General features: G+C 41.1%; 1 protein-coding gene across 3 annotated transcripts in view; it reads right to left on the reverse strand.

Annotated features, from left to right (window-relative positions):
* The window catches only part of LOC133616101 (SH3 and multiple ankyrin repeat domains protein 2-like), a 471,816-nt gene that overhangs the window by 99,613 nt on the left and 355,959 nt on the right, over window positions 1-16,244 (reverse strand). For 2 of the 3 annotated variants that reach the window (XM_061975199.2, XM_061975202.1), the window contains exon 10: window positions 3,135-3,158. The exons of the other annotated variant lie outside the window; for it this stretch is intronic. In XM_061975199.2, the coding sequence (XP_061831183.1) occupies window positions 3,135-3,158 (24 nt within the window). The remainder of the gene's footprint in view (window positions 1-3,134; window positions 3,159-16,244) is intronic. 3 annotated transcript variants of the gene reach the window in all.

Genomic DNA, 16,244 nt, shown 5'->3' on the forward strand with positions numbered 1-16,244 from the left:
CATCTGGAGTGATGCTGCTGTCTTCCACACTTGGAGCCATGGATTGTAGAATCCTCGTTTTCAGTGGCAGGATCATTGACACAGATGGTGAAGTTTCAGTGCTCAGTAGAGATGTAACACTTTTGAGGGGTTTAAGCACCTGGAGGACCTCATCTGCCACTCTCACATCATCATCAGACAGGGTGACATTTGTCTTCAGGGTGTTGTGGGTCAATGCAGAGTATATAGCTGCCTGCTGCTCCAACATATCATAAGTGGAGTTCCACCTTGTTGGGACGTCATGTATGAGCTTATGAGTAGGCAGCTTTAGCATTTTTTGCTTTGTCTTAAGCACATGAGCAGCTGTTGTGCTTGGGTGGAAGTAGGAAACCTCCTTCCTGATCCTCCCAAGGAGGCGCTCCATCCTATTGACTGAGATTCCCTTCTGTGATGCCAAATTCACTACATGTGCAAAGCACCTATCTGTGGTCCCAGTCCTGCCTCATTCACTGTAATTATTTGATTTTTGGCATTATCACGTGTGACTGGGATATCTTTATCTTCCATTCCTCCACTGCTTGTGTCAGTATCTGCGCAAGGTGACTCTCGTAGAGGGGGCGTGTCTTCTCATCTCCCAGTCTGCTGTGATGAAGTGAGCGCTTATAGTTCCCCTGGACATCCACCCGTCTGTCATGAGCGCAACAGATGATGCTCGGGATAGTTCATCCACAACTTTTTTCTTCTCCTGCTCATAAAGATCTGGCACAATCTTATCGTTGAAGTGGGTGCGCGACGGGATGTCGTAACGTGGCTCAAGCACGTTCAGCATGTGTTTAAAACCCTCGTTTTGCACAACCGAGTCTGCACCTATAAACACACCGATTCAATGGCGCGGGGCGTTCAAGCTCCTCCGTTACTCCGCTCGCCATGACCACGCTGTGTGTGGACTGAACGTGCCAACAACTTTTTTTTGTTTGTTTCATATATCAAAACGCGGATCTTGTGTGTGCCTCCCCTCCCCACACCCAGACACACACATAGACCGCGCCTCTTTTCTTCTCTCCGGCTTGTGACAGAGGAAGATTCAGAAGAACGACACCGCAGCGCTATTGTTTCTAGCCGATACTACATCAAAAGTAACGTAAAATAACGCAGTAACGCATCATGTAGTAACGGTAACTGAGTTACTGAATATAAAAAATAACGCGTTAGATTACTAGTTACCGCCGAAATTAACGGTGTTACAGTAACGCGTTACAGTTAGTCCCAACACTGGCTGTGACACACACACATTCCAAGATACAACTTTTCTTTGTGTCTCAGCTTTCTCTCAATTGGATTACATCTACGAAATACCACAAACCATGCAACAATGTTGGCCTGCAAACCTATCTTTGAAGGAGTCCCTGAAGTAAACATTTTCCTTCTTCTCACAAACATAAATTAAAACGTGTACAATAAACATTGTTACCCATATATGTATTTATTTGTGGCGGCCAAAGAATAAGAAGAAGGAACATGTGTGCATGTTGTCTAATTAGCAGCTTTGTTGCTATATTTAGAGAGTATTCAGACACCTTTAGATACTAGGGTTAACATTAAATTTACTCGCTAATCAAATCACAAAAGGCAAAGTATTCGCCGTGGGAGTGGGGATCCAGACATGCAGGACACCTCCACAATCTGTGGAAGTGTGCATTATCACCGTCGTGAAAAGCGAGGTGTGGAAGTGTGCAGAAAAACTCCACAACATAGCGGGAATTATAACTAGCAATAGTGTATTGTTTTGTAACGCTTCACCTTGAAGGTCAAATATGTGAATTAGGTCATTCGGTTACGGAGATGGCAATGGCGTCATATAGCTCTCCTGCCCCCCGCAACCCACAACCATAAAAAGATAGGGTTGTCTTGATACCAATATTTTGAGACCTGTACTGGTACAAAAATCTATTTAGATACATTTTGAAATAAAGAGGACCACAAAAAAATGGCATTATTGGCTGTATTTGAACAACAAATCTTATGATACACTAAACATTAGTAAGCAAACAAATGCTACCTATTTGGCTGCTGACGTATGTAGTAACATATTGTGTCATTGCTATTATTTTCTCAACATGATGAGGGACAGGTGGTACAAATTTGTATTATTAATTTACTTGTTCATTTACTGCTAATATCTGGTTATTTGTTTTAACATCTTTAATCTACACTTCTGTTAAAATGTAATAATGGTAAATGGGTTATACTTGTACAGCGCTTTTCTACCTTCAAGGTACTCAAAGCGCTTTGACACTATTTCCACATTCACACACACATTCACACACTGATGGCGGGAGCTGCCATGCAAGGCAGTTAACCACACTGTGCATGTGCGTTGCCGAACATGCTCCTCTGCTCATAAAACCAGCAATGTCACAACGTGACGACGGTGCGCCATCATGCCTGTAAATTAAAAAAAAAATAAAAATACTGTTTTTTTTCAGAGACAGTATAGTACCGTTTTTAATTCATTAGTACTGCAGTACTTTATTAGTACCGGTATACCGTACAACCCTAGTACACACAAGCCCCAGGTGACGCAGGAGGGAAGAAGAAAGCCCAAAGGAAGAAAATAAATGATGGCATTATTCTTTTATATAAGACACAATTAACAAGGGAGAGTCATTTTTGTGCGTGTTCATGACATACAAACACAATTGCACACACATTGCATTGTGACTCTACATGACAATTTGGATGGCTTTTGGCTTAAAATGAAGATTGTGGGTCAACCCGCATTAGGATTCCTGATTTTTTTGTGTGAACTTTTTTAGTACCTTTTCAAAATTGATCTATTGTAAACCACAAGAGCATAAAAACAAGAACAAAAAATACTGTCTGACGGTGAGTGAATATGACAATGGTAAAGAAAAACTTGAACACAATTTTTATTTTACATCACTGCAACAACAAATCATGCAGTTGCGAACTAAAAGAAAATCAACAACGCAAGTCATTAAAATCCACAGTGAATCATGCAAACCTACAGTGTTACAGGAGTAACAGTATTTAAAAATGTACTTAAGCAGCTCAATTAAGAAATTATGAAAACTTGTAACATTGTTTTAACATAAATATAACTTTATGATGTGAACATGTCTACAGTAACTTACCACCTTTCTTGTTCCTTAGGGTAGCTAAGGGGACAATAAGAAATCCATTAAATAGAATCTATTATCGCTGTGTTTGTAATATTTGCAAATCATTTTGATTGATTGTTTAATATATCATGCACTGCTTCAGAGTGTCACAGTTTATGGTGTAATTCACCTTATCCTCAATGAACCACAGCCTCACAATGCCAAAAACACCAATACAGCCATGACGCTACCACAACCATGCTTGACAGTAGGCAAGACACAATTATCTTCCTATTCACTTGTGTTGGCATCTGTTAAGTTAAAGTTAAAGTACCAATGATTGTCACACACATACTAGGTGTGGTGAAATTTGTCCTCTGCATTCGACCCATCCCCTTGTTCACCCCCTGGGAGGTGAGGGGAGCAGTGGGCAGCAGCGGTGCCGCGCCTGGGAATCATTTTTGGTGATTTAACCCCCAATTCCAACCCTTGATGCTGAGTGCCAAGCAGGGAGGTAATGGCTCCCATTTTTATAGTCTTTGGTATGACTCGGCCGGGGTTTGAACACACAACCTACCGATCTCAGGGCGGACACTCTAACCACTAGGCCACTGTTGTGACAATAATGGCTCTAAGTTGATTGATTTTCAGTGGACAGTAACGTTATACAGTGTATCCCCCAATATTCGCGATTCAACACTTGTGGACCATCGCTATCAGCTTTAGTTGGAGATGTAGGCGGCCCCACAACAATGAAAGCACGGTTGTCGCGCTAGCCTGATGACCAGGCTACACCATGACTCCAATTGAATCCCCCTTTATTATCAATTTTTACATATCTGTAATTTTTTTTGAATAATTAAAAATTGCTATGATTAAAAAATGCTTTTAACAAGTGTGTGAGGCATATTTTGGGTTTAAACATGGATTTAGCTTGTTAGCCTGCTTCGTCGCGAGCGAACGATGGCAATTGAAAGAGACGGTGGGGAGGGTTCTGGATCTGAAACTAATCTAATAATTACAATATTTAATGCAAATGTTTGTCAAAAATAGGAAGACAATGTCAATGTCAAGGAAACAGAAGGGCTTTTTTTGGGAGGGGAGGATTTGGTTGCGAGCAACTTATCAAAAATATATGTCAGTTTTTCAGCATTTGCTGGTGGACTTCGAGCGTGACCCCTGCGAAAAGCGTGAAACTAGTGTATTGCTATACAATCTGCACACGGACTACTTTAAAATACTGTATGTCAACGTTTCATTACTGTACTAGTGTCCCTTGAGAAGATGGACTGTAATTAGTATACCTGTATATGTAATGATATTTTAAATGAACTGTTCAAGAAAAACAGCTAAGTCTAAAGCGTCATTTTTTTATGTTACCCGTCTCTTTTAGACGAGAACATGACACATTAACAAAAACAAAAACAAACATACCATCTTTGGCAAAGGTAATAAAGCGTGCCACGTTCATCTCGAGTGTTCCAAGCCAAAACTTGGTCAAGGCGCACCGAGTCGAGGAAAATATATCTGAAGCCAGCGAGGCTAAACATTAATTTGTAAAGTATTTACATTACCAAAGGATAAATGGTGAGTTAACTTTTCTGAGAAACTGCATTTTCCAAAATGATACAACAATTGTCCACTGCAGGGGACACTACTGTGTCCCCTGCAGTGGAAAAAAGTGGGAGACACTAAACTGTACATTATAGTTTTAGACTTGCTGCAATGCATGTTTACATTGTCGCTTTAAAGACACTCAACTGTAAGTTTTGTTTTTTAAATATTTGCTTGTAACATTGGATGTTCCTGCACTATTTTTTGCACTTAAAAATACATGTTTGTAGTAATAAATATGATTAGAACATTTGAGCATTATGTTTGTGTATGTTAGTGTGTTTATCTTAAATAATACTGCCGTTTCTTTTTACACACTATAGCATTTTAAGTCTTTTTTTGGACATATACAACAATAACATCATACTGTGGCCTTCATACCGTGATAATATCATACCGTGAGTTTTTGGTATTTTATAGGGGTGTAACGGTACGTACCTCGGTTTAGAGGTCACGATTCGATTCATTTTCGATACAGTAAGAAAACAATAAAAATATACATTTTTTGGTTATTTATTTACCAAATGTGTAAACAATGGCATAACATACATATACACACGGGGTCCATTGCCAGGGTTAATGTGGTCAACATATATAAAATAAAAACTAAATAAGATAAGGCTCAGAATGGTTTCCAAACAAAACCTTTCTACATATAAAGTGCTTTTTTTGATTGATTGATTGAGACTTTTATTAGTAGATTTCACAGTACAGTACATATTCCGTACAATTGACCACTAAATGGTAACACCCCTGTAATGTTCTTGCATAATGGTGACTGCAGAAATAATGAGAGTTGGTTCCTTGAACTCGTAACTTTAATAACGCATCGGTGGCATCTCATAACTGGCACACATCCCTAGTCAAGTAGGAACTCGACTCCGCATACTTCTTGTCTAGCCACAAGACTTCAAAATAAAATACCTCACGTTGTGGTGAACATCACATTTGCCCTTTTTTTTTTTTTTTTTTTTAAACAAAAGAAGCGTGCCTTTAGCTTTTATCAAATGGCACTCATATGCAAATACTACAGCCTGTATTCAAAGAAAGTGTCATCTGTGAACATTAAAGTTTATTGTTACTGAACATTGTGCTTACTTGAAAGAATAGTAAACCTTTAGTGCCTGAAATAAAGTACAGTTCAAACATCATGAATGGCTCAATCAAACAAATGGTCAATGTAGTATTTAACGTAAATTGTCACTCGTATAGTTAAACACAAAATCAAAAACATTGCTCACATGACCGATAATTATTACACCGACTCAATGAGCGATCAGATTCTAGTCAGTGTAGTCCTTTAAATAAGTATGTGGACGTTTATTGTTTCTTGATGGGTACCGGGATACAGCAGTGGATAAAGTGCTGTCCTGGTGCTGTGTAGAGACCTTTTCAAGTTCAGGTGTGATCCTTTTGAAGAAGGATGCATTCTGACAATAGAGTGTCCATTCCTGGAGGCTGTGACCATAGAGCCCTTCACGTTGGTCACTTTGTAAGGTTTGGTGTTGTAAGGTGTTGACAGTTTGTTGTGCTTGGGCTGGCGGTGTAGTACAGTGTCGCCGGGAATGAATGAATGAGGTTTTGCATGACGTTTAGCATCTGCAGCGGTTTTCATTTTGGACCTTGCATTGCGGTCTCTTGTTCTCACATCAGCATCTGAACTGTGTTTAGCAGCGTTACTGAAAGAAGGAACTTTTGTGTACATTTTGCGTTGTTTCCAAGGAATACCTTGTGTTTGAGCCAGACGCAGAGCTTTGCCTAGGGTTCGCATGAATCTTTCAGCTGTGGCGTTCGCTTGAGGCCACAGGGGTGTTCTGTGATGGTGAAAACCTAGGTAGTCTGCAAACTGTGAGAAAGAGTTGCTGTTGAAGGGTGGGCCATTGTCAGTCTTTACAAACCTGGGAATGCCAAACATAGAGAACACTTTGTCCATTAATGGAATGACTGTGTTCGCTGATGTTGATCTCACGCTTTCAACAATCGGGTACCTGGAGTAATCATCTGCAATAATGAGGAGATATTCTCATTACATGCCAGACAGTTACGAACTGTTGCTTCCACTTTGCGATCAATGTCTGGAAACCATAATTTAGTTCTGAGTAGTGCTTTGGTCTTGACGATACCCTGGTGTCCTTCATGGGCAAGTTGTATTGGTCTGTTCTGCAAAACAGCCGGAACAACAATCCTAGTGTCTCTCAGTAGGATGTCTGCTGTATGCATTGTTGTTAGCTCATTCCGAACATGTTTAAACTGTTTTAATGTGTCAGCGTATTGTGACTTGTCAGTTTGATGCCAAGTGTTATTCCTGATATGGCTTATGACTTCCTGTAGAATGGGGTCTTTCAGAGTCTCTGTTTTTATCTCTTGCAGTGTCATGGCTTTCGGTGTGGAGTGATATGCAAAGAAATTCACATACACTTCTGCTACTTTATCTGCACGAGTGCTTTCGCTGGTTGATGATGGCAGGGGGGGAAGAGACATGAAATCAGCTGGGTTGGCCGCACCTTTTCTGTATTCAATTTTGAAGTTGTAAGGTTGAAGCCTGAGGCCCCACCTCTCGATTCGGGCAGGTGGTTTTGACCTTGGGTTGTTCCATATGATTTCAAGTGCTTTGTGATCAGTCACAAGTGTGAAAGGATGTCCATAAATGTATAAGTGGAAGTGCTCCACACAATGGCAAGCCCTTCCTTTTCAGTTTGCGAGTATCTCCTTTCCACATCACTGAGAGATCGATTTGCATATGCTATGATATGCTTCATCCCCTTTTCATCATGTTGACACAGGATTGCACCTAATCCCACTGGACTAGCATCCACGATCAGTTCAGTTTTTCTGTTTGGATAGAAGTATGACATAGTGGTGTCACTGGTAAGATTGTCTTTGAGTGCCTGTAATGCATCCCGCTGTGCTTGTCCCCATGTCCACGGTGTGTCTTTCCTGGTCAGGTTGGCAGTGGCTCTGAGATGGATGAAAAGTCTTTAATGAATCTGGAGCAGTAGTTAGCCATACCTAGCAGGCTTTTGATGTCAGCAGGCGTTGTAGGGTCAGGGGCATGTTGAACAGCTGCAACCTTTTTTGGATCAGCTGAGACACCGTCTGCGGAAAAGATGAAACCAAAGAATTCTAGTCTTGTCTTGTTGAATTCGCATTTTTCACGATTCAAAGTGAGCCCAGTCTCTTTGAGTCTTGTAAATAGGGCCCGAAGGTTATTGTCATGTTCTGTTTGGTTTGTGCCAAACACAATGATGTCATCACTGAGGTTTTTGACTCCTTGTAGTCCTTGTAAGGACTGTTGAATTGCATTTTGAAACACTTCTGCTGCAGAGGAAATGCCAAAACTTAGGCGTTTGTATCGTCTCAGGCCAATATGAGTAGTGAACGTTGTTATGTATCGACTGTCCGGATGTAGCTCCAGTTGATGGTATCCAGCTCTAAGATCCAGTTTGGAGAACACAGTTGCACCATTTAACTCATGAATCACATCATCAATGGTCGGAGTGATATGACGTTCTCTTTCAATGGCTGTGATTGCTTGTCTCATGTCGACACAAAGCCTTACTTTGTCAGGATCTTTAGGTTTGGGAGGTGTCACTATGGGTGAAACCCACGGTGTCGGTCCAGTGATTTCTTCAATGATATCGTCTACTTCAAGCTTGTGAAGTTCATCCTCCACTTTCTGACGTAGGTGAAAGGGAACGCGTCTGTGAGGTTGACAGGTAGGCTTAATGTCAGTATTTATGTGCAGTTTTACTTTGAAGTTTTGGAGTTTGCCGATCCCTTTGAATAGCTCTGGGTGGTTTTCAACCAACTCATCTGCAACTGAGCGTGGTATTTGGCCTGTTACTGTTGTAACAATATGGATCAGTCCTAAGTCTTTGGATGTTTCATAGCTCAAGATCCATCACCTTTGATAACAAAGACTGTGCATGTTGCTTTTTTGTTGTATTTTTCCACACAGCATTCAAACTCACCACACACTGGAAGAGATTTTGTTGATCGGTATGGGTAGATCTTAACATTGGTTGGGTGTAGTGTGGGATGTGGCATCAGTTTGTTATAAGTGTCTTCACTTATGCAGTTGACTGTAGCCCCGGAGTCAAGTAGGACATGTATCTGGGTGTCATTCATTGTGACCTTAGTTTGTGGAAGCTTTGCAGGTTCAGCAGCATTAACTACATACACATAAGCTTTATCGCTGCTGGATGTGTGTCCTGTTTTCTCACCTGAGGCACTGTCAGTCATCTGATGCACACTTTTGGATGCTTGTGGAGTTTTCCTGTGTGGCTGTTTGTAGTTGATCTCCTTAGCTTTTGATTGGCATTGTTGTGCAAAATGATTTAGTTTGCCACATGCTTTGCATTGTTTGTTCTTGGCTGAGCATTCATTTTCATGAGGGTAGTTACCTCTACAGTTTCTGCAGTGGTTGTTGGGTTGCTTCTTTATTGACCAGGTGCTTTTGTTTGGGGTTCTATGTGTAGTTTTGTGATACACTTTGATTACTGTTGCTGCATTGCCACTTTCCATGTCTGATGCTTGCATTTCAGACAGTTCACAGGTGTGCCCATGGTTCAGAACGTCTTCTAGGGTCTGCTCAGGTTCTCTTAGTGCTTTTCTGCGCAGTCTTGATGATGTGCAACTTTGTATTATTTGTGTTTTGATCTCTGCATTAATGTCTGCAAATTCACAGTTTTTTGCTAACATCCTCAGGCTGGTGTGAAAAGTGTCCAGGTTTTCTCCAGGCTCCTGCACCGCTTTTCTGAAGAGATACACTTGGTACTGGACGTTTTTCTTGGGTGTGAAATATGCTGATAATTTCTGTTTTACATCGGCATATTTGTCTCCATCAGCTGCGAGTGTGTCGTAAATATCATGCACTCTCTCTCCGGCAACGTGCAGTAACAGTGCTTTCAATCTCGGGTCGCCGTTAATATTCATTGCTATGGTGTAGTTTTCAAACCTTTGCAGCCATTTAGTCCAGCGAGGCCCAACAGAACCAGGTTCGGTCTCGGTATCAAACGGTGGAAGCGGAGAAGTGTGTCCAGCCATGCTTGCCGGTGCGTCACGTTTCTTGCCTTGCTCCGATTAGCTGTTTTGATTAGCTTAGCTTCTGCTGTGGGCTAACTAGTTTCGCCACTTTCCCTCTTCCCCTCGGAGAGAAACAGTTGTCTTACTTGCACTGTCCTCGTCTTTATCCTCGTCGCCAATGTAATGTTCTTTCATTATGGTGACTGCAGAAATAATGAGAGTTGGTTCCTTGAACTCGTAACTTTAATAACAACGCATCGGCGGCATCTCATAACTGGCATACATCCCTAGTCAAGTAGCAACTCGACTCCGCGTACTTCCTGTCTAGCAACGGGACTTCAAAATAAAATACCTTACGTTCTGGTGAACATCACAACCCCAATAAGTTTTTCAACTTGCCTCAAGTTGTTGCTAAGATTAAATAAAATGACAACACATTTCTTTTATATATAAAAAGTGCAACATTAAACAGTTTCAAGTCAACTCAGCCTCAGATTAACTTTCTTCCCCCGTTGCCTGGCTAACTTGGCAGTAAGAGGATGTATGGGCTCATTGTTCTTCCATCTAGAAGTGGGTCAAAATGTAGTTTTGAATGCAATATGGACTTAAATCTGCCGCTATAAAAACATTTCGTATTGCTTTAGCCCTGTGTTGCACCTTTCCTGCTTTCGGCTCCCAGACCGTAGTCGAGGAGCGCAGGGGAGACACTCCTCCAGGGCCGATGTATTCTCGGGGACAACACCCTTCACTCTACACGGCAGTGGGTCTCCACAGCTCCGGACTCCAGGGTAAATGACGAGTCCGGCGATTAGTTGCAAATCGTGGCTTTATTGAGGTCTTGCACACAGCCAATCCAACAAAAAAACACTAGCCACTCCCCGTACTCATGCTACCGCTCCCTCACCTCGCTCGCCCACACACACTCACTGACGTCACTCACCTCACATGCTGTCACATATTAAAGGGCCACACACACACACACTCTCATAACACCTGCCTGACTCGTCGAGGAGAGGCTGCTTGAATGCGGTGGTGACGCTTCAAATGGGTTAGCATGTTTGACGTGTTGTCAGAAGCAGCTGCTGAACAATGTCGGCAAACCTCCGTCCTCCATTGTTGTATCGCACAGCCAAAGTGTTCCCAAACAGGAGATTAATATGTCCGTGTGGAAACTCGTTCGGTACACCTCCGAACCGAACCGAAACACCCGAACCGAAACACCCGTACCGAAACGGTTCAATCCAAATACACGTACCGTTACACCCCTAATATTTTATATTACCGTATTTTTCGGAGTATAAGTCGCACCGGAGTATAAGTCGCACGTGCCGAAAATGCATAATAAAAAAGGAAAAAAACATATATAAGTCGCACTGGAGCCCGACCAAACTGAAAAAAACTGCGACTTATAGTCCGAAAAATACGGTATATTTTCCTATATATATATTATATTCCTAGTAATTAGAGATGCAACGATAAGGACATTTCATATTAGGGTTATTGTAAAGGTTTTTGAGTGTTTTTTATAAACGCAAAATGGCGTTCTGCACTTCAGGTTAATTTGTGTTTTTTTCCTGTTGTAGACAGGACTGTATTGTCCCAACAAACCACATAGCACACAGCACATAGTTTAGAAACATTTAGATTGGGGTAGGGCGTTTGTATTGGGGAAATGTATTAATTTATCTGGTATTCCTGTTAGCATTAAAGCTAGCTTGTGATTAGAATGCTAGTTGCCAGCTAGTGATCAGCGCGCAGGCTGCCTTTCCAGGAAATGAGCAGTATCACTGTGCAATGAGTTTGCAGAAATTAATCACGGTTTTATGATAATTAATATTTTAAACCATAATACTTATCATTGGGCATTTTACAGCGATGTATTATTCATACCGGTAAAAGTTACATCCCTTAATGTTGGGCTGGACAATTATGGCAAAAATATTAGTCATGATTATTTTGATTGATATTGTAATCACGATTAATTACACGATTATTCATTATTTGAAAACACAAGTATTTATTATTATGCTTGTGTAAAGTACTTTTTTGAAACCTTTATTTTGACTTAACTATTTTCCTTACAAAGGGCTATAATAGATATGCAACACCACTGCTACCAAGTAGTACAATAAAGTAAATAGAATGCAAACGTGTCAAACAAACATCTCTAAAAATAAAAAAAAATGCCACGACATAAATACTGACATCAGCATTTTTCTGCACAAGTGAATTTGCTCCCATTACTCCGGCTTCCTCCCACCTCCAAAGACATGCACCTGGGGATAGGTTGATTGGCAACACTAAATTGGCCCTAGTGTGTGAATGTGAGTGTTGTACCCCGCCTACCGCTCGAATGCAGCTGAGATAGGCTCCAGCAGCCCCCGTGACCCTGAACGGGATAAGCGGTAGAAAATGGATGGATGGATTCATTTATTCACAAATGTACAATAATTCATCTTGGACAGAAACCTGAGGGTTGCAGGTTCGCTCCGCGCCTCTTGACATCCAAATCGCTGCCGTTGTGTCCTTGGGCAGTACACTTCACCCTTGCCCCTGGTGCCGCTCACACTGGTGAATGAATGATAGGTGGTGGTCGGAGTGGCCGTAGGCGCAAACTGGCAGCCTCGCTTCCGTCAGTCTACCCCAGGGCAGCTGTGGCTACAAATGTAGCTTACCACCACCAGGTGTGAATGAATGATGAGTTCCCACTTCTCTGTGAGTGCTTTGAGTATCTGATAATAGAAAAGCGCGATATAAAATCTAATCCATTATTATTATTATTATTACTAATTATGTGCACCACGAGAGACACCAGAAGCCAGTAGAGGAAATCTGTCTTCATATTCTAATCAGTGACAGAGCCAGAAATATGTTTGGGGAAAAATTTCATATGAAGCGCCTTGTCAGTCAATAATTGACATTTGACACGCGCTTCTTCACACAAAACGGGGCTCCGCCACGGACAGCAAAGCCATACAGCACGTGCTCTGCATTTAGGGCAGGGTGACCACCTGAATGTCATGACATTGTCGACAAATGTTGACGATAAAATTTGTCACCGTCAATTATATTTGTCCACAATAGTCTTGACATCATCACTCGTGTTTTTCCGGGCAAAACCGGATCCGTGCCGCCACTTGCAAAAACATCGCCAGGGAAAAAACATTTAATGTCTGATAACATTTCCTCCTAGTCTTGTCAAAGGCATGAATACCTTGCTCATTTTGCAATGCAGATATTGTTTTTTTATGGCAGTACATCTGTGATACACCAGCATTTAAAGCAAAGGCATGATGTCGGACGTCGGGAGGGAGGATTCGGTCTCAATCTTGGTCATAGTGTTAGCTTGTACTTTGCTAGCTAGCTATTTGATAGCTAACGTTTTAAGAATTAACCAATGATACAATTCTATACATACAGGAGTTAATCAATAGTCAATATAGCAGTGTGAGGGCCAAGTTTCAGAATATGACAAGAGTGAGACCTAAGTGCTGGAGCCCATACTTGCCAACCTTGAGACCTCCGAATTCGGGAGATTGGGGGCGTGGGGGGTGGGCGGGGTCAGGGCCGGGGGGGCAGGGTTAAGAGTATATTTATAGCTAGAATTCACTGAAATTAAAGTATTTCTTATATATATATAGTACAGTACACAGTAATGAAAACACAGTTGTTCTACTAACTGTACTGTACTTGCTGTTTACTTAAAAAAAAACAATAACACTTACCTTTCACTATTTGAGTAGCCTTTGTTCTGCCATTTGAGTACTGGCGAGCGATCTCTCAATCCGGGAACATATCCTTCACGGGTTTGTTGAAAACATCCTCAAATGAGAACGGGATGTTGCTTGCAATACTGCGTTGCCGCCGCCTTGTGCTTCTCTGACCGTTCATGAGTGACTATATCTATTCGGCCACCGTGTTATGGGTTATAGATAAACCTATGGATAACGGAGACATACATAATAGTCTCCTTTTCAGGTGAGAGAGGACGCTAAAGGCAGTGCCTTTAAGGCACGCCCCCAATATTGTTTGTCCGGCTGGAAATTTTGGACATTACTGCTTGCCGTAGTTTTGAAGCAATGCATGATGGGAATCCGGATGTTGTGTGTCAGTGTATTAACGTGCCGGCTGGTATAAACACACGCTGAGAAATAGCTCCGTGCCTGCCTACTTTATGGGTTATAGATAAACCTATGGATAACGGAGACATATATAATAGTCTCCTTTTCAGGTGAGAGGACGCTAAAGGCAGTGCCTTTAAGGCACGCCCCCAATATAGTTGTCCGGCTGTAAGTCTGGAGAAATTCGGGAGAATGGTTGTCCCGGGAGTTTTTCGGGAGAGGCACTGAAATTCGTGAGTCTCCCGGAAAATTCGGGAGGGTTGGCAAGTATGCTGGAGCCTGTCTCAGCTCCACTTGAGCGGAAGGCAGGATACACTCTGGACAAGATAGATAGACAGACAACATTCACACTCACATTCACACACTAGGGCCGATTTTGGTGTTGTCTTTGGAGGTGAGAGGAAGCCAGACTACCTGGGGGGAACCCACGCAGTCACTGGGAGAACATGCAAACTCCACCCAGAAAGACCCCGATTGAACCCAGAACCTTCATATTGTGAGGCACACGCACTAACCCATATCCACCGTCCTACCCATGTTGCAGGATCATACATTGGTCATATTTAAAGTCCTCATTTAAAGCCAAAATGCATCCATTCTCCCCTTTCTGTCGACACACTGTGTCTGCCTGTAAGTACTCCGTGATTGAACGTTGCCAAACATGCTCCTCTGCTCGTAAAACCAGCAATGTCACAAAGTGACAATGGCGCGTAGTCATGCCCATTAAAAAAGAAGAAAAAAGAAAAAAGTAACCGGTATTTTTTAAAGGCGGTATAAAACCATTAATGATTCAGTACTTTACTATTACCAGTATACCGTACACCCCTAATGCCTACTATGCTATTGTATTTTAATGTTGGTCATTATTATAGTGGTACTTGGAGAGCCAAGTGTTTTCTGAGGTGAACAAGTTTGAGATCCACTGTTAAGAGTATCAAATATGATCAAAAGACTGAAGGGTTGTAATAGTCACGAACGAACCAAATCTATGACTGGCTCATTAACACGAATGATTGGTTTGTTTTCATTTGAAACGTGACAGTGATGAAAGATTTACATTTACATCGCACTCTGTAAACCAAAGCAGAAACAGTGGCAGCTTCGCACAGTGTGGCTGAGCGTCTTGTCTCTGCTTTGATGACAATGGAATGGACCTTTATTGTCATTGCACTTAAAAGTACAACAAACTGTGTTTTTAGTAGAAGCTGTCTAAGGTTAATTGTTTTTTTTTTAGCACTTTGGCTTTCCTTTCTTTTAAAAGAACAACATTTTATTAGGCTTTCTGATGTTTTTAACAGCTAAATGAGCAGCACAGTTACAGTATACATACATATGTATGAATTAATTGGTCGACTTTGTTGTTCGTAAGCACATGCCTAAAATAACTCAAGCTGCATTTAAAAGTTGGCGGAAAAAATTGAGCCATTATATAGGTGTACGATTTATCGTCGACTAATCGTTAAGATTATCGATAACTAGTCAAACATAAAAATAGTCGTTACTTGCAGCTCTAATGATCACGGTAACATACCAACAGTGTTTCACATCAATTCCATTTAGTGGAAACCAACATTAGTTACTTCAGTATATTATACTATTTAATATCAACATTATGTTGACAGCACATTTGGGATTGGATAATGTTTAAATTAAAAGTGGACTTCATTGTGTTACGTTGTCTGGAGTTGTAGCGGGCTGTGCATGACCAAAGATCATATATTGAGAGAGGATGATCTACTGCATGGTGATGTAGCACGCACGATGTCCAACACAAATTACATTTGCAGTCAGTCATATCATCTTCTCTTTGTTACTTTCAAAAATGCAGCGGACATGACCTCACTGTTCTTAATGGTAGCATAGGAGGTGTTTAAGCTTGTCCGCCAAAAAGGGTGATTTGGGGTTACCATAGCAATCAATCATCGTTACAAGCACATTCTTTTTATTACAAGCCATAACCTTACGTTTACCGATGGGAATCTTTGACCACTTCACCATTCGATTTCAATTCAGGAGCTACGGTTCGGTTAAAAATCGATTATTGATGCATCTTTAATTTATTTATATTAATAATTTTAATGTTTCACAAAATACGCGTTTATCACTTGCAACTTTTAAAAACAGTGCATTTTTAATCAGAAAATCCCAACACATTTATTAAATTAATGGTAATGTGTGCACAATTGGAACATAAGTGCCCTATAATCTCGGTGAGGTGGCTCACTGCAGTCAGCCACATTTTAGAAATGTCTGTATTACTTAAACTATAATACATAAATCGATTATCGATTATTGACGTTTACTAATTTATTTTATAATCTTCCATATATATATATATAAATATATATATATGTGTATATATATATATATATATAAATATATA

This window comes from Nerophis lumbriciformis, linkage group LG15 (genome assembly GCF_033978685.3).
Source record: "Nerophis lumbriciformis linkage group LG15, RoL_Nlum_v2.1, whole genome shotgun sequence".
Classification (NCBI taxonomy): Eukaryota; Metazoa; Chordata; class Actinopteri; order Syngnathiformes; family Syngnathidae; genus Nerophis; species Nerophis lumbriciformis.